This window comes from Vidua chalybeata, chromosome 13, assembly GCF_026979565.1.
Source record: "Vidua chalybeata isolate OUT-0048 chromosome 13, bVidCha1 merged haplotype, whole genome shotgun sequence".
NCBI classification, from domain to species: Eukaryota; Metazoa; Chordata; class Aves; order Passeriformes; family Viduidae; genus Vidua; species Vidua chalybeata.
The window spans coordinates 10,471,929-10,499,827 of NC_071542.1; the positions used below are offsets into that span (position 1 = coordinate 10,471,929).

Here is a 27,899-nt window from a genome sequence, read left to right on the forward strand (position 1 = left end):
AAAAAGAATGCAAAGCAAGTGACAAATGGGACTGATCAATGTGAGTGCTGACAAGGAGGCTGTTGATGTAAAGGAAGGAAATTACTCATTCCTCTGTGTATAGGAAAGGCTGAGTACTACAAATTTGCCTGGTGTGCCTTTTTGTTAATTTTGGATCAGTCCAGTGAAACACCCTGTTTACTTATGTCCCCCTCACCACAAGGTGGCACATACGTACTCCCTGGGATTTTTAACTGCTTCTACAGTTCACTTAATTTTTAATTAAGAGGGTGATAGGGAATGGTGGTGGGATAAGAGCATGGAATGATAAACTGCATTACATTATTAGGCAGAAATTATTAAACATAAGTAAACTATTATTAATAACTGGATTCATTCCAAACTTTTCTTGTTGATATTACTTACTAAAGGGACTGAGGTGTGTTCACATCAACAGTGGGGCATTTAAAAAGGATAAAGAGCTACTGAAAACTTTGCTTCAATGTGTTTTACAAATACACTCACCAGAAACTCAACAGTATTTCAGGGTTAAATGGAGCATGGGCAGGCTGGTGTCAGAGAAGGAAACAGGTACACAAAAGCAGAAAACCAGGTGTATCCACTCATTATTTTCATTCTCTAGATTTTAAGCCCATTGCTTGGTGTGCAGTATTAGGGGTTTTCTTACATCTTTCCATGTTTCCAGACCTAACTACATATGCTAAGAAAGGCTGTTCCCTAGTAGCAATTTTTCCTTCAAGCTGATAAAGGTTGTGTTTGAATGTCAGACTTTGAAACATCCAAATATACTTTCTCATTTTCACCTAGTGGCTGACCAAATAAAACCTCAATGCAGTGGTCCCTCTTTTCAAATCCATGGTATAAAAATACACCTCATGGTCTCTAAGGGCTACAGCACACCCTTCTCCACGGTATGTAACAGACCCATGTTTCATATATACTTCAGAAAGGCACTAAGCAGACTATGAATCCACCAGACTGCAGAAGAGATTTGAAAGCACACTGAGATAAGCATGTGAGTACAAAAGAGAGGAGGCGGAATTTTTTAAGGACAGAGAACACTGACCTAAACCAGAACACAGAAACACTAAATAGCATGTGAAGCAATTCTATCCACGCAGCACCAAATATACATTTTTAGAAAGAAGATTCTTGGAGATTTAAACCATAAACTATGTACATAGCTCCCTCTGATGACCATTGGACACGATACAATGCAAGTCTCCTTTTACTTTTGTTCCTGCATTCAACTGACAGCTGACTGGTTAAATTCTAATTGCTTCCAAGTGAGGTCAGCAAAGGTATTTATCGAAAAGGACTGAACAGGCTCAACACACACATGCACGCGCACGCATAAGCACATACACACCATCTCTCCAGCCTGTTGATTTATGGAAACAATTATAATTCTGGTGGAGTCTTTCTGAGCTGAGAAAGTTTGTAGCTACAGTAGAGTGTCTCATGTTGCGAAAAGGAGACAACAGAAATGGAGTACTTGGGTATCCAGCTCTTATCAACAGGAACAAGTAAGTTATTTGTCCTTTACAAGATTATTCAACAGTTTCTAATAGCTAATAATTTATTTTTATTTCTACATGCTAGATGTTAAAAAATAATTAAGAAAACTGTTTCTACTAATAATCTGAAAAGGGTAGAAATAAAAACACAGGGCTAAAGCCATGAGGTCTGTTTTGAAACCTGAACTAGAGAAAAGTTATATGATAGATTGTGCTAATAGTAAATACATAGGTATGAAGTAATCAGGAGAATTTTATCATGCATGAAAACTGAAATGAATCAATATGATATTTTTGGAAGGACTTAAAACTGAAGAGAGAACTGTGTTTACAATCAGTGTAAATATCTGGTTATGTAGAAAGTTTTATGAGATATATCTATTGTACATGCATTAGCATAATTTTTAAAATGAGCTCAGTATGTCATGTATTTCTGTGTAGTACTTTTCATTAGCATAATGTATCCTTGCATGTTTGTAACAATTGAGCATAATGACTTACACATGCACCTTTTCTCACAGATCTTTTACTTTCAGTGCAAGCAGCAAATTCAAGTAGTAAAGAAGGTCACAACAACAAAGGTTTTTATAACTTGTGTCTTTAAAGGATATTCTGACTGAAGAGATATTTAAGAAGCTCTTCTATTTCGCCATTAACTATTAAGGAATAACGATCAGAATTCTAGAAGAGGGAGCAATCTCACTTAAATGAATCTGTAACTCATAAAGACAGAAGGCAGGTCGGTGACCTAAGAGCAACAGTCTACTTGAGATTTAATTTTCATTATGTTGTTCATGAACACCCAGAACACTGCACTATAATGCACAAATGGATACTGACATGGATCCTGCCAATTTTGCTCTACAGATCATACTTTTACATTATCTTTCTAATGGGCACTATATCTTTAGCTTGCAATGACATGACTCCAGAGCAAATGGCTACAAATGTGAACTGTTCCAGCCCTGAGCGACATACCAGAAGCTATGATTATATGGAAGGGGGGGATGTAAGAGTGAGAAGACTTTTCTGTCGAACTCAGTGGTATATGAGGATTGATAAACGAGGCAAAGTGAAAGGGACAAGAGAAGCAAACAACAACTACAGTAAGTAATATTTTTGCTTTTCCTAAGTTTTTAGAAATTTACACATCGTTATTTCCTATCCCTTGATTTACCATAATTCCAAAAGAGTTTTGTATCATGTACTGACCATTGTGTAAAACAAGTTTTCCAATTAATCGTACAGCAGGACATTTGCTATTGATTTTGAAATGCGTCATTTTAAATACTGCATTGTAGATCTGTTAATGTATTAGTTACAGCTGGGAACTATTAGCAAACAGAGAGCCTATTTTAACAAGTGAACTAAGGTTGCATGTACGAAAATGTATAACAACCAACTCTCCTCATAAAATATTCCTGAAACATTAAACCACATTTATATAGTGCACAAACTACCTAAAAGTTTGGTGTGTTTGAGTTAACAATTAAAACATAGAAATACTAGAAAGTTCAATGGAAATACTTATGTAAACTCTCTTGCAAAATCTTTTAGATAGTTTGCCAAGCCAGGAACAAAATTTATTATAGTTTCTGCAGTTCATTATTACAATGATCATGATGCTGAAAAAATATTCTCCCCCTTTCTTCTAAAACCATGACTCATCTAGAGAGAATGGACATACAATATTTTATGGAGCTGTACCAAATTCAAATTCTGAATTGGAAAAAGAATTGTTGTACTAATATGTATTTTTCACATAAATACCTATATAATCTTTGATTAATATTTGAAGACATCAATTTTTACAGTCACTGTTTTTGCCACTTTGTCTTTTGTGTTCTTACAAATGTGTTGTTTATTCATCTGCTTGAAAAGGCATTACTTTATTAAGATGCAACAGGAAAATACATAGGATTATACTGCATATTTCAAAACAAGATTATAACAAAAAGAGGCCAGGGACATGCTGGTCTAGTGCTTAGAGACAAATAAAAGGACAAATATATTTCCAAGTATGCTGTTAAAAATGATTTAATTTGTTGGATATAATAAGTGTGCTTTTTATAATAGCAGCAGCAAAAGAAACCCATAAATCAAACTTCAAGAACTGTGTGTTTCAGCCTTCAGCTGAAGCTGAGTGCTTGTTTTCTAACAGAGCAGCACTTTGGTGTGCTACACGCCTGGCTAGTGGGCTTCATCATTTATTTCTTTGCTTCATGACTACATTAAGTGCTTGGCAACTTGTGTGGCTAAAACTGCATTCACTAATGTTACTGTTTCATTTAAAATTTGTTTCCATATGTCTCCTTTCTTCCTACACTATTACATAGTGAATAACCATATTCCTCTGAAAGACAACACATGGCCAGCAGCCAACTAAATTATTTGGTCCATATTCAAGAAGACTCCCTTTGAGTTTCAGGAGGGCATTGCTACAATACAGATCCCTAGGACTAGTTTTGAAGTGAAATGTTGTTCTCATAAGAAATCACTGGAAAAATGTTACTGACTGTTGAAACTGATTCTTCTGAATTAATGCAGATAAGTGAATATTCAGAATACCCAATTTTTTTTCTGTTATTATTTACAAACACATTATGATAGCATCTAGAGCTAAGTTATTTATTATACAGAGTTGCTTTTTTAGTTCCATAATGCTTAAGTAAACCTTCGTTAGCAATTTAGCATTATTCCAAATTCAAGCAGAGGTTCTCTGAAGGATCCCATTCTGCTTAAGCACATTAATGACACCTTTAAACATTCTGTAGTGAGCCCATTACAGAACACCACATCCTCTTGTGCCAATGATGTAGTCTCTTGCAGTTTCCTGAACACTTCAAGATAATTTAGTGATGGTAATTAACTATTATGAATTACAGAAAGGCAAACTTGAGTCACTAAACCCTTACATTGCAGTGGAAAAAAACCAACAAAAAAAAAAACCCCAATCCTTTTTCTGGTAAATGCAATGAGTATGAGAAAAACCAAATGAAATTGTAATGGTTATCTGCAAACTGATGTACACCATGATGAACCATCTTTAAATAGGCAGAAGGATGTAGGAAGTTCCCACCATCTTAATACTCTACTTTATCTATTGTATCTTAAGGAATAACACCCAAATGCTCTTGTTGCACAAGTAGATAGGCAAATATAGACAAAGAGGACTAGAAAAATGTAAACACTGATAATCTGGATTTTCTCAGAAACTAAAGAAATTAGTATGGTAGCAATATTATGGGAACACTTTTTGTCATACCCTTTGTTCAAAAGAAGACGTAAACAGCCTTTCTGATGTGCCTATGGCTCTCTACTAAAATCAATAACCATAAAGAAAATTATATGAGGGGGCAAAAAGCAAAACAAACAAACAAAAAAACCCAGAAAAAATAATGCTCACCTGGACTAGTACACCTTCTCTAAGGAAAAAAAAAAAATTACAAGTTTAAACTGTCAATTTTTATCCAGGTTCTCTGAAAAGCTTAATTTTAAAACCATACAGATGAAAAGGATGCACTTCTGTGTGTCCAAACATTCTTGTGTCATGATTTCCACTTCTGAAAGTTAGTAAAAGATAAATCAAACCTGATTCTTAGGATTGAATGCCAGAACTGCTGTAGTCAAACTAATCAATGGACATGAAAAGTGTTGCTCCAAGAGGTTTCTTCTCATTTTATCCCAATTTTCCACTTACATGATAAATTACTTATTTTCCCTTTTGAATTTGCTAATTTGTGCTACTAAAATAAGAAAAAAATCATAATTTTACCTATCATAACTTAGCTTTATGAAGGAAACTGTCCTGACAGTTTTGTAGCTCAAGTGAGCTACTTCTTTTCAGCCCATGAGGTATGAAGCATGAATATTGTGAAGAACAATCTTCACACTGAGAAATGTCTGTAGAAGGATAACTTCATCACAACTTTGGCAAGTGCCAAAATTCACAGTGGTTCTCTCATCAATTGGAACTATAACTAGAAGAACACCAAGATGGTGAGGAATTAAGGTCTTTGTATTTCAAACTTCTCTAATTACAGAATAAATATATATATACACACACACATACCATGAAAGTAACAGCACAAATAGTGAAAGTGTTAAAATTTCTAAGGTTTTCAGTTAACAGCCACTGTATTAAATGTGTGTGGATTCAAATTTCACAACAGAACTAAATACTTAACCAAATCTTCACTCATTAATTGTAAATCTGTATTTATCAGATTTTTCCTTCTAAAAAACATTAGATTTTAATTGCTTAGTTATAGAAATACGTGTGTGCTGTCTCAGTGCAAGGAAATTGCCAAATCTTGTTTACAACAGTGCTGACCTTGTTAGGTACCCAAAGAATATGGTTCTGTGCACATTTCAGAAAGCAGTAGAGCCTTCTGGTGGACATAAAGGTGATAACTCAAGAGTGAACTAATCAAATCAGAGGACAGTGATCTCCACTAAGTAGGGAAAATCAATTTGCACCTGACAGCTTTGCTTTCAATCTGAAAACTAAATGGCAGAGGGAGAACTGAGTGTCACCCACTGAAAAACTAAAGCAAGAATTAGGCAGCAGCCAAGAGGTTAGGTCACCCAGAAAAATCTGTCATTATTCGTAAAAAAAAATTCTCTTTTACAAAAACTTACTATAACTTGCCAAAGCCTGAACCTTTTTAACAAAAAACAAGTTCTGCATCTTGTTCAAGGAAAAGAATCTAAGTGTGCACACAAAGCACACTTTTTGAATTCATGATTGTAAAATGTGAGAGTGACTGAACAAATTTTGGAGATAACAAGGCAATTTGCTAACTTAATCTTTGATAGAAAAATAAATCACTCCTTATCACTGTTTACTCCTGCCTTCATTTTAGTTTGCATTTCAGAATTTTGCCAGATTTAGTTAATTTTGTTCAGAAAAAGGCAACAAAATTCAGAGTTTATTTTGACTCTATCCAAGAGGATTTTTAACTATGACAGGATGATGCTTTAGGACTTTCCATGCTCTGTTGCCTTTGGAATCTCATTTTAAAGACTTCAAAGGGTCTCTTCGTTACTAGAAAAGCCTTCCCGGAACCTGAATCCTAACATGTCTGATCCTATCATATTCCATGTGTGCTCTAAACCCAGAAAGTGCCTATTTCCTCATTTTTTTCAGTGGGTAAAGCCAACCAAAGAAAAAGTAGAGAAAGTAGTCTAGTGAGATCTTGACATAAAATGGCTGAAATCTTGATTATAATTTTATCTTGGAAAACTACTTCTATTTTGATTAGAGTCCAACAAGTCAAAGTTTTCAGCAATATTAAATGAACTTCAACTCAGTTTTGCTCAAATGTAAACCCTAACTGATGACAAAATACGCTTTATACACATCTTAGTGATTAAATATTCCAACTTGCTTAGAAATCAGAATTATTTCCACTAGCATTTTATAGATGCTCCTTAGCATAAAAGAAATATAAGTATGCTGTATTACTGTATAAATTTTGTTTCTGTTGCTTAAATACATATTACATAGATGAGCCAAGACAATTCAGCTCCTGAAAATCAGGTATTTCAAGACAGGTATTGATGGACTAGATGCAGTTAAGGGTTATACATGTTCCAGACAAACAGAAAGTCTGTCTCTGCAACTGCATTCTTGGTTTTTCAAGAGGTTGTGGTTCAACCAACACTTTGGTGCCAGAAGAACACAAACCTTCACTAACATGGAAGTGGTTTTGCTTCATATTAGTACTCTGCTAATCTTTCAAATCGCAACAGAAGGATTTAATTCAAATGGAAATATAGGCATATCCTCTCAAAACCTAACGCACAGCACCAAGGATGACTTTCTCTCCCACAGTAACTAATCAAACCTAATAAAGCAGATTCCTCTTGACTTTCTCTCCCACAGTAACTAATCAAACCTAATAAAGCAGATTCCCCTGCTGCCTCTCCAGTTCTTTGTCTAGCACTGGGGGTACCCTCAAGTGTCAGCCAGCAGAGAGATCTAGGCCTATCCCTCAGCCTATGCCTTATCAAATATCCCTCAATGTTTTCACCCTCAATGGCTGATGAAGATGGGTTTTAGCAAAGATGCAGATAAGAGAAGCAGCTGAGTTATAGCTGTCTTACAGCTTTTATTGAGTTTTTTGGTGAGTGTAGCCTTTGGGGAGGTGAGAAGAAAGCAGGATGTGAAGCCTTGAACGACTGCAGCAAACTTCTTCAGTCTCACTTATCAACATTCAGATCACTGCTCAAAACTGGCATAGTATAAGAGGAGTGCCACAGAACACAAACCTGTTTACAACTTCTGAATTTACTTCCTGAATCTTCATCATCTTGTCTATTCTTAGGCATTTGCCAGCTGAAAAATATGTGTAAAGCCAGACGGTAGCAGTTTACACTCACTTTCTTCTCACTCATGAACAAAAATGATTGCATAAGCTCTGTGGGGGAAAACTCAAACCTCTGGCCTCAGGCCCAGGCAGCAGCTCCACCAGTTAACATACACCAACACTGCCTGCCTGGGGGAGCTTCAAAACTGAGCTAACATCAGTCTGAGCAGTGAAAAAATCTGAGTCTATACACATTGCCCCTACTGATTCCTTCGACCTTGATACATCCTCGTAGTTCAGCTGTGACTTGGCAGTTTTTCTGTATCTCTCAATGCTGAAATTTATCAGAAATGAGAGATAGTGCACTTTTATAGAACAATCAATCAAATTTAGCAGCCAACTGCAGAAGCAGTTGCAGTATACATATAAAGATAAATTGCAGTTCCTTTTCCCCCACAGCTTTCCCCCCTACATTGTTTACAATTTCTGAATCTTCAAAAACTTCAGTGTTGTATCATTAAGTATGTTATTGCTCCATCCTGAAGAAAATGTGCTGAAGTGGCCCTGACCTGAGACTCAAGAGACTTGAGGCTAATTCAAACTTCTGAGCAATTTGCTTACAGACTCTGGGAAAATTCTTCAAAGTCTCTGTGCCTCTATAAAAAAGAAATATTCACCTCTCTGTAAAGAAATTTTAAAAGTATTAGTGAAAAAACTTCCAAACCACAAAAGAATTGTGTGTTAATATTATAAACATTAAATAAATTTATAATAGAATATTAATTGAGTAATAGAAAAAGTCCTGAAGTCAGTAGCTAGACAGAAAAACACAGAACTCGGATGAATCTTAAAGAAGCAATTTCCATACAGGCAAATAGAATTTGGTATAAAATTTAATTCCTTATACAGTCAGTCTTGCAAAACAAAGCCTAAATCCAGATAAACCCCCTCAAAGCTTCCAACTTTCTGTATTTTTTGAGTATCTGAAAGTGATTGTTGCAGATTTCTAGGTTCCTGGAATATACAACAGAGTTAGCTTTCCTCCCCATCCTCCTTAAAGCTTAGGAAGACCAAGGCATCCTGAACCATGTAATTACACTGTTCCACACTACAAGATCTGTCAACTAGCAGTATATTTTGGAATACATTTCTCATCAAAACAGAGTAAGTTTAGGCAAATGTAGGCTGTTACTCTTCATGGGTGGCACACTGCTTTTGTTGCATAATTGACTGTCTATGACTATATTTGGCAACTCTATTTCAATTGTCTTGTTTGACCTTTGACATTATTTTTAAATCTGGATATGAAAGAAAGATCAAGTTAGCCTTCTGGTGTTTGCAACTTAGAAACATTATTAATAAAAAGTTAATAATAAAAATTTTTATGGCAGTAACATAATAGAGATCAATAATTACAGCACTGAATTTTCACACTTTAAAGCTTTCATAACACATGACATCATTTATTCAAATGGAAAAAATTCTTTGTAACAATTGGCGTTGAAAAGTTAGCAGTGGATGTTCAAGATGTGGCCCACAACTTCATGAAAATACACCAAAGAAGCAATAAAAATACCAATGCAATCAATAGGCTCCTTTGACTATTACATAGCTTTTAAAACAAAGAACAAAACCAGGATGAAGTTTATAAAGGGTCTAGATACTCTGTTCAAAACACTGAAAAATTCCTTCTGCATCCTGTTTTTCAAAATTAAGCCCAGTCAGAATATGGATAGATTAACTCAAAACTAGAAATGGAAACAGCAAACATGACCATTCCATGGCATTGATAAACACAGTGACTTCAACAGGCATCAACACACACCACTCATATCCATCTCTTCAGTGAGGACACGTTTTGAATACCCCCATAACCTGGGGGATTTTTTTAAAGGTGTTTCTTAGTGGTAGTACTTCCATTTTTGGTAAGCTGGCTTGCTTCCTTTTAAATGTGTCAGTAGACACTGGGAGGTGCTATAGACTATAAAAAGAAGGTGATCAGACTTGTCCTTGGCTATTTTGGTACCTTGGGTTTTTAATATTTTTCTAACTAGAAGGTATTGTATTTCAAAGTAGAAAGAAATAGCCCCAACTGTTAAAAAGAAGCATATTTTCCTTAATAACCTTGCTAATTTTATATGTTTTATTATGACCTTTAAATGTCACATGGGATTTGATATTTCAACCAAAAGTAATGTTCACAGTAAAAAAAAAAGGACAACTTTATGACTGTTAAACACAGAAATTCTTTTAGATGAACATACATATTATCTAGAGCTGAAAAATATTAGAGGGAAAAATAACCACAATCAACATCAAATTTAGAAAAGGTTGTATGTGAATCTGGGCTGTAGTCCCTGAGCTGCTCAGGTGAACTGGTGCCATTGTTCAGTGGCTGTTTGTGTGCACAGCTGGAATGCAGTGGCAGATGTGGAGTTTTACATGCCAGGTGTGTGGAAATGCTCGCTGCAAGAGCTTGCTGGCTTCTTGTATAACACATTCACAACATTATATGGTGATGATAGACTTGCCCTTTGAGTGGTCTACATGAACCCTAAGGGTGGCAATGCTCAGGCTCTATAGCTAGTCACTAAGCAGATGGATTTGGGAGAGAATGCTGATCTAGTCAAGGGAAGAAGGCAGAAAACAGTGGAGTGATTCCATCCAGTGTTTGTGCAGGTCCTTGTGGAAACAAGAGCTGTACTCCCTGACAGAAACTCTGAAGTAAACCAGAAAGGATAACTGAATCCCGGAGAGTGCAGTCAGGACTAACACAATAGGAAACTGCAACTTTCACCAGCTTTCAAAAGCAACTTTAACTCCACCAAGCTATTTTATTTCCTTTGGAATAGCCCAGGCAGCTTGGGGACTGCACATAATGTGCAAGATGATACACAGAAATCCAAGCAGTTCTTGAGTGCTTATTGGTGACACTTTACAAGGATTTAAGGAACTAGCTCTGTAAATCCAGCAAAGAATGATTCAAATAATGGAACTTGCTTGATAGAGCTGCCTTACAACAAGAGAGATTTACCCTGTGGGAAAGGCCAGCACAAGATCTCCCTCAGCAGCAGCCCTTTATGTTTGCTTGTGGGAAAACTGCACCTGAGAAGTCCTGAAGTCATCACAGCCATGTTGCTTCCCAATGCTACAGCAAAAAATTGTAGTAGTACCTTTACATATGGACAGGGACAAATACCTGCGCCCAGTGAGAGTCATCCCAGCTGAATTCCACACACAGCAGGAGTGCCTGTATTAGTTCAACACCATCTTAGCAATACCATACAAGAACATAGCACAAAAAGAATTCTCTGCCATGTACATCTCTGACCACATCTGAACTGCAAATGTGACAGAACTCACACAGCACTCTGCCTGCAAACATTGCTACTAATCAAAACTGAAATTGTATACAAGTACTTTCAAACTAACTGGTGACAAAAAGCCACTCTTCCCATTTCAATAAGCTCCACACTTCTAACCAAACTTCTTACGTTTTTCACTGAGCGTGGAGATTCCGCTCAGTGTTTCCAACAAAGACTGAAAACCAAAAGCAAATTAAAAGGTACATAATTCCCAGGGCAAGCAAGTTCTTTAGAGCACTCTAAATGACTGCAAACCAGTCAGAAAAAAAAGAAAGAAACATGTTTATGCCCAAATTATAATTTCAAAAAGACAATTCATCCGTTCAGGAAATGAAATACCATACTAGGTAAAGGACAACATAAGAACAGTGGCAAAAATTCCAGCAGGAAATGGATGGAGAGCCTCTTCCCTGTAAGGAATCCTCCTCTCCTAACTGCTGGCCAGCTACAAGGGCCTGGCTCTGCCCTCCTTCCTCCCATTAGTATGTAATCAGGTACACAGGTACTTTGAGTCTCTTGCTGTTTTGCATCCTGCCACCCCATCAGTACTGGCACTGTTTCACAGAGCTGAGCATTCTCTCTGAGCATCTGCTTCAGCAGCCAGAAAAGCTTTCTCATTGAGGACGTGAAAGACAGTCTGGCTTGTTCTTCTACTTTACTAACAGTGCAACAGCCACATATTTGGGTGAATTTGTGTTGGACTTTGTAGTAGATATTTATTAGTTCAAAGGAAATCAAATGTTACATGAATTTTGAGAGTAGCCTTAGGAGAGTCTGTTCATATTATAAAGTAAATAGCAAGAGTCCTAGGCCACTTACAGTCATCCATTTAAATGCCTTTTAAAGTGAGCAATGAAAATAACACAGCTATTAATAAAACCAAGCTTTTAGATTATTATACACCAATTTCAATCAGAAAGTTTATATTAGCAAACTGGCTCCCAACCTCCTTTACCAAATATCAAACTAAAATTACTTTGCATGACTTCCTTTCTGATTGCACCCTTATGTGACTTGGGAAATTCAGTCTATATTACTGAAGACAACTATCATGCAACAAAATTAAAGAAAAAAAATTACCACATCTTTCTAGGAAACTATTACCACATATTTCGCAGAAATCATACTCTGTTGATTTTTTAGCTAAGTAATCCAGTGTTTTGAATTTGAATTCCTCTAATTTAGTCATATTTGTCTAGGACACATTCTAATTAAAACTTCTGAAATTGCACTTTCATCCAGAGGGAACACTGGAAGCAAAACCAGTCTATACCAAAACCATAAAATTATCATTAGACCAAAAGGAGAATTTTCAAATTATTCATAACATACAAGGCAAAGCCCACTAATTTAGTTTGGTGATGAACAGCCTAACTCTGATCCAGGGAGATTATTTAAGAGAAACAAACAAGCACAATGGCTGTATCATTTAAGCAGAAAATGACCTAATGATAAAAGATCTATTTCTCATAATTATAGTGAGAAATTATTGGAGAATTATTCAGAACTGCTCAACATTTGAAATGGAATACACTCCTATGTTTGTCAAAACAAGACTTTTTCTTCTTAGATAACAAAATATTCCATAAACACAAGTACGTATCTGTACACTGTCCTTTTCACATAGGATCTGTAGACAACCCAGAGACAGTTCTCTAAAAAGGCTGACAACTACTCAAGGGACACTTCAAGCTACCTTAAAAAAGCGCAATACTTAAGCCTAAACACCACAGCATATATATGGTGCTTACCCTTATAAATCACTTTAGGTGGTATCTACAAAAATGCGCAAGTTGCCACTGTTATGCAACTGTGTGAGACACAATTAACAGCAGCCATGTTTTCTGACTTTGCCCTAATCACTGGTAAGTGATAATCTTGTATATATAAGATAAAGACATTTTTCTCCTGCTAGGGCTCAATTAAAATCATGACTGCCATTACAAAAATATTTTTTCCCTTTCTTCCTCTTCACATTGCTGTTCACTGTTTTCTGTCTGTGACATAATTTTGTTTAGGGTATCCTTATTGATGTATGAGAAAATAGAATAAATACTAGTTTTGTACAAACTATTTCCCCAGTAGACTACCCAGATTCCAAAGGTGGTCCTCTCTTTTAAGGTGATTTAGGAAAATGAAGAATATTTCTGTCTGTGTACAACACTGTAAATATTGAGGATTTTGGATCACAATTTATTATATTGTCTTGTTCATACTTCAACAATGCAGTTCTGGGTGTTTTCAGCTGAACTGAGCTTAGCAAGGAGAATTGTTTGTTACAGTGCTCATTTCCCGAGTTTACTCTCCAACACCAGACCCGTCACAGCGGGATGGTTCCTTTCTTTGTTTTCCTCTTAAGAGCTATCTGGCAGCTGCACCCCAAACTAGCCTCTGTCAGTGGATTCCTAAAGAATTCTATATACATCATCTCTTGTAATCACATGTGTTGCAATCTACATCACAGGTGGTATTGTACAAAAAGGTCGGATTTGAGCCCTGTCAGACCGTGCCATATTTGTTTCATTAACTTCGATTTCTATGTGAAAAAAACAATTCCCTCTCTGTGTGCATGGTATTTGATTGAAATAAATTCTCAACAACACAGAGATGTAATCAACACGACAAAGTAATTGCCAAGAAGTACAGCATTAGCTCTTTCCAACAAAAAGTCAAAATATGGCTTTTCTATTCATACTGACTTAGGGATGAACTATGGAAAACTATCATTGATGGTCTAAATAGCTGCTGTTGAAAGTAAAGAATATTGCACAGCTGTGGAGGAGTTAAGTTACTGACTAGTGGAAAAGCTATCTAACCCTGTGATTCATTAGGAAAAGTTTGCTCAAGAGTTGAAAGACCCATATTAGGAAAGAGACAAATACATGCCATTTGTAAAAGTCTGACTCTACTGAAATCAGTAAAAGTTTTGTTACTGATGCCTATCCATGGCTGCGGAGTTTATTTAAAAATATGGCAAACAATAACTATTGCTTCTGCAAATCCATGTGCTTTTACTTTAAGATACTGTTTCATAACATTGGTAATAAATACTGAGCATAAAGAAAAATGAAATTCCTGTTCCGCTATTAATCTCTTCCTGACTTTCAAGTCAGAATGACTTCTCTATCTTACCGATATCTATGTAGGAGTAATGCTGCTATCGCTATTTATTCTACTTAAGATATGGTCTGAAAAGCACAGTACATCAGAATATACCCGATTTAGGATACTCAAAAATGGTTAGTCGTCACTTTTCAAATATATGTGCAAATTTATATTTACATATTAAAGATATAACTGGAAGTTTATTCTAGGTTTTTCTGACCTATATTAAAAGCACAGATTCACAATTCTATACTGACTAAAAACTGATAGCATTATTTATAGTGAATATATAAGTATAATCTCATTTTGTGAGATTTTTTTCCTACCACAGAACATTTGCATTTACATATGAATCAAGAATATATTGATACTCATGGGGGAATTAAGGTGGCACAAAAAGACGAAGTTAAGAATAGCAGAATTACTTTGTTTTATTTTGTGTGGTAAGAAACAACCATCATCTCAGTAAATTTGGGAAGTGTTTCCCCAGCTCTTTGCTGCAATACAGCTGAAGTTACAGATATTTTATGCAAAGAAAGAAAAGGTTTCTTCACCACTTTAAGTACTTGGAATAGCCATAATTGTTTCAGTCAGAGCAAAAAGCATAGCAAATCCTTTACTAAGAACAGGTTTTCTTTATATATTTTAGAACATACCACTACGGGCACAGCCAAGCCCCATGATCTTTTAACTGTACACTCTTCAAGGCAGTTCAAAAATTTCCTGCTAAGTTCAATGTTATGGAGTCACTATTCTTTTATGTTGCAAGCACTAGGAGAGAATAGTACCATAAGGAATAGAAATGATCATAAATACAATGCAGACTCAAAAAAGGCTGTCAAAATGAGTCTGCCAATCAGAGAATTATGCAAGCTTAATGCAAATCCACCACAAAACAAAAATGTAAGAGCTGCAAACCCTTTATTTGCACATGCAGCATCTGCTACCCAGTCCAGATTCTTATATTAAAACCCCACTACCTGAGTCATCTAATTTTATAAACCAATGGAAGAAATCTCATTTTACTCTGCTTCCTTAAAACATTTTATTCTTGACTTCTTGAACAAGGTCCTTTTTCAAGCCCATTACTGAAATGCATGTTTTCAAATATCTACAACTCACACACCAGCTGTTTTCCAGATTTTAAAGAGGTCCATATAGTCTGCTACAGGTTGCTTATGTAGCACTTCTGTGGAGCTCATCAAACTTTCATGATACCACTACATATAAGAACAAACTGTAGCAGAAAAAATTGAAAAGTGGAACATTCTCAAAGGCCCCTGACTGAAGCTGTTCTCTAATGCTTGAATGGTATGAAATCTGCCATTTGTTTCAAGGTCAAGAGAAAAGTATGTCTTTACACTTATGCCAATGCACTGCACTGTTGTCTATCAAACAGGTTGGTTGATTATCATCAGAGATGGAAATTTGAAATTTTACCAATATAACAATATGGATGCCAGAATGGATCTGAATTTAAGTTATTAAATCCTTTAAAAGACTGGTCACAGATATCTTTATTACAAACAGTCACTTTATAGTGATACAGCAGTAACCATGTGCTTTGAGAGCTGAGAAAATGAAGTACTGCAGTTTAGAGGCACAAGAGAGCTCACATCCTTCTTAGGCAGCTCAGGGCCACAAGAAACTTTCCTTACTTAAAAGGAAAAGTAAAGGTAAAGGTAGGTAAAGGTAAAGGTAAAGGTAAAGGTAAAGGTAAAGGTAAAGGTAAAGGTAAAGGTAAAGGAAGTGAAGTTGTTTCCACCATATTTTACATGCTCTGGTTAATTGAGAACACTTTACGTGGGGTCCTTGGTGATAACGCAAAGGAACACTGGGTAAGAAAACAAGGCAGATTTCTGACTTCATAATTACCCTTTTTTATGTTCCCTCTATATATCTTTAGCTAATATAAACTGATAATTTAATTAAAATAAATATAACTGTGCTGATTCACACATGGGGATATAAAAATCAGAACAAAAGCAATGGGAAACTTGTGTACAACCAACAATATACTAAAAATGTGTTAAAGTTAATTAAACATTTAAAGAAATACCATATAATTTGGCTAATCCTATGCTCTATTAATTGTTCACTACTTATTTATTTTTCCATTACTTTTTTACATTAGCTATGACTGATAACTTCTTTTCATAATATAACATCATACTATTCTCAACACACTGCAATGTGTGTACTAGAGCTCTGATTTCTACTTTCAGGGTACAAGTAACTGTCACTGAAAAGTGAGGTCACTACTCCTATTTAAAGCAAATAAAGCAAAGCACAGAAAGGCTGTGGATTCTAGAAAATAGAAAATGTTTACATTATTCTAGTTGAAATAGTTTTCTCACTGACTTCCTGATATTATGCAAATGGACAAAAGTAAGAATGTGCATGGATACTTTTATCACCAGATTCAAGAGGGTTACTCTACATCCTGGCATTTGCAGTCAAAACTGAAAAGAAGTCCAGATTTTCCAACTGGTTAATTGAGCTGAATTTAAAAAGGCAGATTAAAACGTTACATAAATAAATACAGAATAAAAGAGAAGTTTGGCTGCAGCTCCTACAGTATATTTGCTCTGGTAATAGCAACTGGTCCTGTAGCAGAGGAACAATTTTCTCTGCTGGTGCTGATGCTGCTGCTTCTCTCAGTTTTGGTATAGATTGTAAAGCTAGGTAACAACTAAGGATAACAATTACACATTTACAAATACCTAGTCATGTAAACAGAGAGGTTTCAAAGTGCTGCCTGTGTATAATGGCAAATATTCTACTGATTTCCCTAAAGTCAGGCTTTCAGTCAAGTTTAAATTTTAGACTGGTAAAAACAGGGTGTAATTAGAAGGAAATGAATTACTGTAGGCAAAATTAAGACAAGGAATTACCTAAGCTATTTGAAAAAGCAACAATGGTAGGATAATTGACACACATTTTGATCCATCTACTGAGTAAGATAGGAGAAACATCTGCTACGAAATCCTAATTTATTTATCAGAATTGAATTAGATTATTAGATTGGTTTTGATTTTAAGGGGTTTTTAATTTTCCCCTTCTGTTAGTTTATAATTTAGTCTCTGGTCTTATACAGATTTTGAAAGTTCAACTAAATCTAAATTATTTGTCAGCAGCAAACCAGAACAACTTGAGTGGCCATACATACAAATATATGTCTAGTAGTGTTTTGAAGGCAGGAGTGAGCCAGCTGGTTTCTATCAATTCCCACTCTGAGAGGCAGCAAGGGTTAGTACAATTTTCTTAGCAGCTTCTTGCATTTTGTACCTTGGAAGGAATTACGTAGTGCCTGCTTGTGTTCTTCTAGACACTGTAATTGATATATTTAGATATCCAACTTCAGCTGTTCCAGCTCAAAATAGCAGATCTGATCTGGAAATGGAACTAAAATCTATGCAGTAGGGTAGTGCTTGCCCTACATTTTACATAACTACTGAGAGTGGGAAAAGATGTCTCTCTTCAATAGGGATTGCAGTGTTTATGACTGAAATGAGCTCTTAACTACGTGAAACAAAATTTAACTGTCTAAAATTTCAAACCATTTAAAACTCTTTGCTTCTATGCCATAGGCCCCTCAGGATATCTTCAAGCTCTGGAATGCTGCAGCCACCTTCTTTATTGTGCACCCACTTTCTGAATTTTACTTATTTTAAATAATTTTGGTTATTAGCTACTTCTGGGACCATTTTCACTGTTGAAAAAGTGTGGTACTATATATTTTAACTGATAACACATTGCAGAATGTCATTATGATCAATCTACAGGAATTTAATATTTGGTTTTAGTGATTTGTCTCAAAGATGTATAATTTTAAGTTATCCTCAAAGAACACAGGAAGGCAGTTCTTAGATTCAGTTTGTCCCCAGAATATGGCTCTACTCTTCCTCTTGTCAAGCCTGTTTCAGGAGCCAAAAAAACTGCCACAGGAACAGCTGGAGACAATACACAGAACAAAACAGCAAGGCCTTGAGCTCAGGGAAAAGTTCATATAAAAAGAGCAGGTTCTATGTTGGATTTATTTTTGCCCCGTTTAGCTGAATAAATCCAGCACCCTTGCCACGTTATATTTAGGCCGATTTTGCAACTGCCTGCAGCCAGTTCATACAGGTGATATATAGGAAATGCACCTGGATTTAATGTTCCTCAGAACATAATTCAGAGAATGAAATACTTGTACATGGAAAAGGCACATTAACATGCACTCCTTTTTTTCTCAGAAAAAAAAAAGAAGAAATTTCTATAGAAATGACATTAATAATTTTATGTCGACTATGATCACTAACTCAGGAAAGGAGCAAGCACAGCTCATTACCAGATGAAAACACAACATAGCATAGTAACAATTTTTTTTTAGAAATACAAAGTATTCTATTTAAAGAATCTTGCATTATGGAAGAATTTGAAAAACAGGAGGCTGTGGTCTTATGTGGAATTTTCCAAGTTCAGATACTCAAAAGAGCTGTAGACACTGAAACTGAATCTGGGAAGTTTTTCACCTCTATCTAGTTGGATATATTTTATTTTGCTTTGAAAAGTTTAATAAGCAACATTTTATATTTACTTTTGGTATGTTGTGAAAGTCTGCAGAGCTTGAAAACATCATTTATTCTAGTAAAATTGGCACAAAATATTTAAATACTAGAAACAGCCTTCATCTGAGCTGTAGAGAAAGCATTTGTTGTACAAGTTCAACTCTAAAGTATTAAATCATTAATTTTATTACTGCTTGGAAACAATTACATTTTGTAAACAGTCATTCCACTCTTTTTTTCCATTTTTCATATCAGTAAATTATTAATGCTGTAATAAGAGAGCACTTTTTCAGACTGAGGATTAAGACTTGAATTTTACATGACAGTATTAATTCTAAAAAATAATATTATTCTTCATTATAACCATATGTTCAGCTTCAGGGCAATTTTTATTGGAGGGAAATGTAGTTTCCTGCAAAAATGAGAAATTACTACATGCTGTCTAGGAGGCTGATCATGAAAATATTTATTTAAAGCAGTGGAGATCAGCGAAGTAAAGACTTCTAATAAGTTTAATGAGACATTCCCAAGAGAAGGAATGCCTGGGGCAGCATGTTATTAAGTTGTTACTACATACTGCTATTCACAAGTCACACCTCTAAATTTAAAAGCTCCATAACTTTGCAATCTACTTTAGTGAAAAATGTCACACCCTTTGGTTCTGAAGATCAAATCAATAGAAATATTGGAAATAGAGTGGTCTGAATAGCTAATGTTCAACAGATGGCATCAATTTAGAGGCAAAACGTTCTACACCAATTCTTACTATGCCACCACTTTCATTGAAGAATGAAGCATTTGATTTATAAAACTGTCTCCTAACTCAGCAAAATTAACAGAGAGTTAATACAAAACTGAGGCAAAACAGGTTGTACAATAAGGAAAAATACTTGAAAATTTTAAGGTATTTCTCTTTTCAATTATTAATTGCAATAGGGTCAAAGAAATTCTCACTACAGTAATTAGGGGAAGTAGACTTTACAGATGAGCACTTTACTGATGAGCATTACATTGCATTTATTCACTTTGAAAAATGACTAAAAATAGGTATTATGGCTTTTAATATTTCCCACTGCAGAACAAATGTGTTAAGTTTGAAGTAAAAAGGAAGGTGTATTTCCAAACGTAGTCCAAACCACACTCTTCACTTTACACTATAGTATCAGCCATCCATGGTTGAAGGGCAGATTATACATTTGATGATGCATAAGAAACTGTGTAAATACTTTGAACAATGCAGACTTAAGAGTGGAACTTGGCTTACCCCTTCCTTGTCTGCAATAAAGGTAAACATGCACAAGTCCAAGTACACATGCAAAGAACAGATCTTGTATGTAAAATAACAGCATTTCTAAACAATTATTTTAGCTCCCTGTTATATCTTCCCTCTTATGTTTGGTTCTTACCTTGCCTTTTTTGTACTGTTTTCACAGAGTTATCAAGTTATCACTTTCTTTCATAAACCTTGATATGGCTCATATTCCATAACTTATCTGTCAGCTGTTGAGTATCACCAGGACAATGGTTTATCATAAATTTGTTGCATCTAGCAATGCATGTATCAATTAGTTAGTGTGACTGGAAAACAGTGGGGACATTTATAGATAAGGTAATGTCAAATAAAGGAAATTTAAAATGAAAATCTAACGGAGTACAAAAATACTTTAATGGATTTCTGTTTAGCACTTAGTTGATTTGAATACAGTATGGCTCCTGTATTTAATACACTATGCCTCCTTTTTGTGCTCAATTAAAGCAAAAGGGTAATTAAACATCGGCTACTTATGCTTAATCAAATGTTCTGTACACAAACTAAATCTTGTAAGCAAATTCTGCTGCTTGAGGATGCTGAACATCGAGCTGCAGCAAGTCCTCAAGGAATACCTCTCTATGGTTAATCATGTTTCCTTGGACAACTACAATTTTTCCTGCTTGGAAATTACACACAGGACAAACCCAGGAGTTTTGAGTGCTCTGAATATTTCTCCATGATATCCAGATGTCTGGCATTTCATTGAAGCAGTAGCTTCAACTGTTCTCCTGAAAATCCTTGACAGATCCATTATTTCTGTTCAGATCACTTTTACAGCCATATTCATATTTAAAGTGCTTCAGAGACTCTACACATGCACAGCAAATGCACGCATGGATACAGCAAAAAGCCCCTGAAGAACATTTTTAGCCTTCTATGCTGTAAATAACAACATATATGTGTTTATGACATAAATCAAAATTCTGAGTATCACAAGGAGAAGACAGAAGAAAGTGATAGTGAATGTATGTACCAACTTGTTTTCTGTTAATTAATTATTTATTAAAATCACATCCACAGACAGAAAATTCCTGGTGTGGAGAAATCTCCTGCTTTGTACCATATTGTAACATATACCTGTACATTTATTTCTACTTAAAAAGCTTATGAACAGGAGTTCTGCGAGGTACCATCTATGAAACTCCTTCATTCTCTTCCTAAGAAAGTACTCAATACCAATGCAAATTCTACTTTCTATCCATTTTAATTTAATACCAGGGAAAGGTAAAAATTAAGTCATATTACAAAATACCTTAAATAAAGACCTTTATTTGCAGTAATTTTTTTATTGTTAGGTTTTATATTTGAGAAACAGCACACAAATTGTTTTACCTAAAAATGAACTTCACAATGCATCCATTTAAAAATATTAAGACCCAAAATAACTTAAACTGCATAAATACTTTACAATATAGGCACTATATTAAAAAAAAAAAAAAGACAGAAAAATATTTCCTGAAACAAAATACTTCAAAACAAGCCAATAAAAGTATTCATTTCACTGATAAGATTCTTCTGGAAAAACATTTAAGTGTAATACATCAGCTATTTACTGTGCTGGCTTACCAAATGCACACATGTACCAATAACATCATGAAGGTTTTTCAAGACTGACCATCATGAACCATATTTTCTGGCTTTAAGAGGCAAAAACATTAACTAATTAATTGCCAGAACAAAAGAACAAATTACATTATTTATCATTAAATTGTGTGTTCTAAGCAAAGACGAGATCATTTTCCTTGGCCTTGAATCATTTGAAAAGGTCATTTAAATTCATAAATATGTGCTCCAAATTCAATTAATGAGAAACACAAGTTAGTGAAATGTAGAAGTTACATTTTGTTTTGACTCATTTTCCATCCAAGTCTTTTCTGCCCCTCTGTCCCTATTTAAGATTTCACATACTTTATTTTTAAAGACAATTCTGCTGAGGAAAGAGTGTTTCACAAACACATTCCTCACAAGTGCTGAACTGTCAGTGCCAGCCTCCCTACCCCTAAAAATCAGCAACAGACTGCTTCTTTTCAACTTCACTGCACAGAGAGCCGCAAGAAATAAAGTGCTGGATAGTTTGTATCATACGTGCTCTCACAACACATGTACCTGGCAGAACAGAAAAGTACTGGGATGAAATTGCTGTCAGCTTTCTGAAAAATAGAATGGATGCCAAAATGTCTCTTTGAATGAATGTCCACAGACACTGTGACTCTGGCAAACTGAGGAGCAGTGACCAGAAACCTCATGTGATAGACATTGAGGGGATACCTGCAACACATGAAATGTCTGGAGCTGACGAGGAGCCAGCTGATGAGGGACTGAACACCTATGCTTCCCAAAATCTTCCTGAACAATCCCGGCATACTGGGTCAGTTCCCTAGAACATGAAAAGAGATCTCCCTCTGTGGTTCTGCTGCCCCTTCTCTTCCAAAAGCCCCCTGAGAGGTTACACCTGCCCGTGGGATCTTCAAGCATGAGCAGCACTTACTGGATTCCTTACAGCTCTCAGGAGCCAGAGCTGCAATTGCTCTTTCAGCCTCTTAGCTGACAAATGAGTAAAGAGAAATGCCCTGATTTTGCTAAATCACAAGGTTCCTGCTACTTTGTTATAGATAAGATACTTTTATCAAAGGATATTACGGGCAAACACAAAGAAACTGCCTATTCAACTATGCCTGCATACTGATGGAAATTACTTTAATATAGTCTGCAAACAGACTGTGCAGCAATAAAAGCAAAGACTGGCTTTGTTTTGTAAAAGCAAAAAGGAGTCTAACAAATAAAAGTAGATGAAAATGCTGGTTTGAAAACATTCATTGAATCAGAAAAGATACTTAATATCAGGTGATAAAAACAAAATCATCAAATGCTACTTGCCAGAAAAGAATCATCTCATGTGACAATGCTCAATTTTATAGCAATCATATAACTAAATGCCATTTTTCTGCAGAAATTTCCAGCCTGAGGTTCTGTCCTGTCGTTCAGGCTATGGTTATGGAATAAGTCTACACATAAAAGTGTCTGCTTCTAAGTACTGGGAACTGGCATTCTACACCAGAATGCCAGGAAACTCACCTCATTTATGACATAAATTTTCTCCAAAACCTGATACATATTTCACCTACTGAAACTCTTGTGTCAGCCTAAAGGCTTGTTTTGTTTCTTTTCTTTTTTTTTTCCCCTGCTGGATATCAACTGTGTGTTATTTAATTTGCACCAAGTGGTTCCAAAGACTGCTGCCACGATCCATACGCATCTTTTCTGAAGACAAACTATAGCCCATCTCTGCTGCACGTTTTTACACACACCAGAGGAATTTCAGCTCTGTAGGAAACTTCATTCACTACAGGAATTTCAAGCTACATTTGATACACTGACCATACAACCATATAAAATTCTTTGGAATTTCATGCTGATTTTATAGGAAGTACAGTTGTTTTCAATTTTGGATGCCCATCTCTAGGTTGTTTGTTTTTGTGGGTTGGGGTTTTTGTTTGGTTTTTTGTTTTGTTTTGTTTTGTTTTGGTTTTGGTTTTGTTTTGGGGTTTTTTTGTTCCTTTTCCTGGCTTTAATCTGACTTCTTTCCCAGTTACTTTGTGGTATATTAAGTCTTCTCTTAAACCTCTTCCAAACTTCTCTGGGGATGCTTTAGATAAAGCAACTGAAGAAGATAGTTTACCTTTTAATTTTGAAATCAGGGACATTTGAGACCTTGTTGAAGCCTGGCCTTCTGAATTTCTCCTCATCCACATCTTATTAATTTAAGCATGCCTTTAAAATAATTTTGATTACTAGAGTATGAAAAGAGTATGTCAATGAAACAATCTATGTAAAGGAATTTTCTCTTTCCCATCCTAGCTTGGTAACTTTTTTCTTTTCACGAATAGATATTGAAAGGGTTAAACACCTTTACTTCAAAAGGAAGCATGTAAGAATAGACCTTCTCTTTTAACACAAGGAAAGACATTGATGTCTCAACTGTGAATAAAGTAGAAAAACAAGTACCCCAAAACAAAATAAAGTAACTCCAACAAGTTAGTCACAATCTACTTCAGGCAAAAAGAAAAAACTAAAAAAATAATGTAAAAATTGTAACAATAATAATATTGCTTTGGACAAAACTTTTTGGCATTTCCTTTTTTAAAGTAGTAAGATTTCTACTACTGCAATGTCAGCCAACATCAGCTTGCTCAAGGAAATCTCAATTCCTATTAGCATGATTCGTTTTAAAAAGTAATTTTAAATCTTTCATTTTTTAAAATTCTGTATAAATAGAAAACTCAAACATAGACTTTTTTTTAAAAACTCTCCTTAAGTTAATGGCCAACAGAGGCAAAAGAACAAATGGATATAAGCTGTCACTGAAGAAATGCAGATTGCAAATTACTACGAAGTCTCTAGCCATTAAAATAAATCAAACTCTGGAACAGCCTTCGGCAGAAACACTGGGGGCAAAGAAATAACAACTCCAATTTAGTATTGGCAAAGTTTATGAAAAGAATTATCTGATGCAATTCCCAGGCTAGCAGAGCACTGGACTTGATGACCTAGAGATCCCTTCAACTGTTATGTTCTTTGTTAGGCTAAATGCAGATGTTCATCTGTTTTTTAGCCTCACTGTGGTTTTTCTAAAGTGAAATTTAAATGATAGTTAATATAATTTTTGTAAGTTTCGGTTACAAATTATCCTTTGTTAGAACTATTGCTATGCCTGCAGTAGAGTGGAACTTGTCAAAGAATTCTAAAAGCTTTACTTAAGAAAAAGATGGCTTAGCATTATAGGGGAGTACAGAACTATAAACACTCTGAGCTGAATGCCCATCAGTGCAAACACCATGAGAAGAGGGAACTGATCTGCTAAAGAAAAAAGGATGAAAAATATACCCATATGTTCTACCACTGATACATCAGTAATATCAAGGAGAAAAGCAAAACAGAACATGAAGGAAAGCAAAGGACAAGAAGAGACAAAAATGTATAGGGAAGGAGAAATATCATAGATATTTAATGTCTGTCTTATAAACCTAACTAATGAAAAACTATTACTGTGTGGCTGTGAAAAGTCAATGCCAACTTGAAAGGGCAAAAAAGGAAATGTTTTTTTAAAGAGCAAATTCAGGTGATAATCTAACACATGCCTCTCTCCCACCTCCCTCGCTTGTCTCCCCCATGCTTAGCTCTTGCAATTTGCCTCAAGTTGGCTGCCTTTGAAAAAGCCCATTTTGGAGAAGGAGTTACAGTGCAGTTGCTATGGCAGACTTCTGTCAGTGATTCAATACTGAAAGAAATAGCTCAAACTCAGATATATAACTCTAAATTATTGCTTAAGAAAACAATAATATTTAAGCTTGAAAACAACCTGGTGTTCCTTAATAACTTGCATAATCCCCTGTCTTTACTTTTTTTTTAATATTAACAAAGGAATGCTTTTTATGGTGCAGGTAATATAAATGTATCGTAGTGACTACAGAAAGTATTGCTGATATGTATCAGCATGAGATGAAGATAAATCAGGTTATAGAAAATGACACTAAATGTTTTCTGGTTTTGAATAAATAAGCTTCAGAGCAGCCTTTAATGATTTTCAAATACACATATCTTTACAGCTCCAATCAGTCATAAAAGCACACAAAGGTCAAGCAAATACTTTATCTTATTTAAGACACTGTGGTCTGTTTTCTGTCACTCGCAAGTTCTAAGGTTTACACTCTTTCAAGGGGATGATGTGCTACATAAGACTTCAAAATAAAGGCTTTACACAAATTCTGTGAACCTTGATGGCTTACTACATATTCCAAATGAAACCCTGATCCTGTTAATTCTAAGCTACACTGATTCTCTGAAAACAGAGGAATTACTTATGCTGACATCACAACTTCAATATATACTTAAAAATTACCACTATACAATTTTAAAGTGGCTTTATGCAGATGTGATCACAAAGGGAATTTTTAAAGTCTAGCCCTTTCTTCACATGAATACACACAATTTTTCTGTTTTCCAAGAATAAATTCAATAAACATGGAAATACTACAGAATATTAGTTCAAGGAAACCTTCTGAGTTAACTGGAGAACAACCAACCATTTTACAGCCCTTGCTGTGTACCTTTGCAGGTATTCTAGAAATCCGAACGGTGGCAGTTGGAATAGTGGCAATCAAAGGAGTGGAAAGTGAATACTTTCTGGCAATGAACAAGTCAGGGCGACTCTATGGAAAGGTATGGATGCAAACTTCTCTTACGTGTACATCCCTACAATCTTAGAGGTATTTTGAGATGTAGCAGTTGAATGGTTTTCTGTAAAACAGATTCCTAACTAAGTAAAATACATTCTGGACTTATCCAATGCATCCCATATTAGACTTTTATGTCCATTTCACAAATTCAATGATTAGGCCTTATATAATTCTCCAAAATGTGGAATACTAAGGGGGAATATACAAAGCTAGAATATTCAATACTCAGATTTCAGAGGCCAAATGTATTTATTAAAATATTCCTAATATGCAGGCTCTATAATGCTTATTCTTCTCCCATCTTCCCTAATCTAAGTATTTAAAAGACACTTGTACTTGCCTTACCATATTTTATTATTTACTCTCAACAGAAAGTCTGCAATGAGGACTGCAACTTCATTGAACTGATTGAAGAAAACCATTATAACACATATGCTTCTGCAAAATGGACACACAAAGGAAAAGAGATGTTTGTTACACTAAACCACAAAGGGGTTCCAATGAAAGGTAAAAAAACAAAGAAAGAACACAGAGCATCCCACTTTCTTCCTCTGGCAATATCCTAATCACAAATTATCTATAAAGAACTAGTTCCAGCAGGAAGATTCATTTTAAGAAGACTGTTTGACAAGATACTAAGGAAGGCTGGAATACTACTGAGAAACTGAACAAGCTGGACTTGCGCATTTATGTTTATTTTTAAGAGACTACATGAAAAAGATTTGAAAATATACACAAAACCAGATTTACTAACTAAAAGTTGTAAAAAATTCTAAAGAGTTGTACAATCATTACCTTAGTCATTGTAACTGGGTAGTTTCTTAAATTAATTTACCCTGAAGAATAAGTCATTACTTGATTATCTGATAATATTTTATTTAAAAAACTATCTGCTTCTTAAATATGGCTGCTATAATAATAATAAGCAGATGATAATGTTGTGTAAAATATGTCAGACTTTAAGGCTGCTGGAATGAGTTGTCAGATTATCAAGTCAATAGAAAATGTGGAGGCTGAGCAGTATTTTAAATACTTCCCCCAAGAAACTCATATCCTATACATAAACTATATGATCAAAAAATATAATCTTGTAAATGTTTATTGTTGTATTCAGATAAGAGAGTTAGTTTGGACAAATTAAGTTTACTCTAACACAAAATGTTCCTATCTATTAATGAAACAAATACCTAATGCTGCTCTAAAAGATGTTTCAAATAGTGTATGTAAAATAAAAATAGGAATAAATAATGTACTTCATCTCACTTTTCACAAATTAACAATTTATATAGCAATGAAGCAAAAATTCAGACATATTAAGGTTTTTTATGTAACATATCTTATCTTTTGTATAATTCCTGTTAGGGCATACAGCTTTCAATATTGTTTTTCCATTCTTATACATGCTTTCTCTGTTGTTACAGCATTAAACTTTATTTTAAGTTGTATTTGAACTTTATTGTTTTAAGTTATTTAAATGTTATTTATAAAAAAAGATACTTA

At 35.0% G+C, this 27,899-nt stretch overlaps 1 protein-coding gene and 1 long non-coding RNA gene across 16 annotated transcripts in view; one reads left to right on the forward strand and one right to left on the reverse strand.

Moving 5' to 3' along the window:
- The window catches only part of LOC128794632 (uncharacterized), a 119,922-nt gene that overhangs the window by 75,431 nt on the left and 16,592 nt on the right, over positions 1 to 27,899 (reverse strand). For 2 of the 14 annotated variants that reach the window (XR_008433215.1, XR_008433207.1), the window contains one exon: positions 26,745 to 26,837. The exons of the other annotated variants lie outside the window; for them this stretch is intronic. This is a non-coding gene — a long non-coding RNA (uncharacterized LOC128794632). The remainder of the gene's footprint in view (positions 1 to 26,744; positions 26,838 to 27,899) is intronic. 14 annotated transcript variants of the gene reach the window in all.
- FGF7 (fibroblast growth factor 7) lies at positions 1,386 to 27,815 on the forward strand. 2 transcript variants are annotated; one of them, XM_053954719.1, is made up of 4 exons: positions 1,386 to 1,526; positions 2,039 to 2,623; positions 26,279 to 26,382; positions 26,771 to 27,815. In XM_053954719.1, the coding sequence occupies exons 2-4, from the start codon at positions 2,338 to 2,340 to the stop codon at positions 26,963 to 26,965; spliced, it is 585 nt and encodes a 194-aa protein (XP_053810694.1). In that variant the 5' UTR covers positions 1,386 to 1,526; positions 2,039 to 2,337; the 3' UTR covers positions 26,966 to 27,815. The 2 variants fall into 2 exon arrangements, with proteins under 2 accessions (XP_053810694.1, XP_053810695.1); XM_053954720.1 differs by having other exon boundaries at positions 2,054 to 2,623.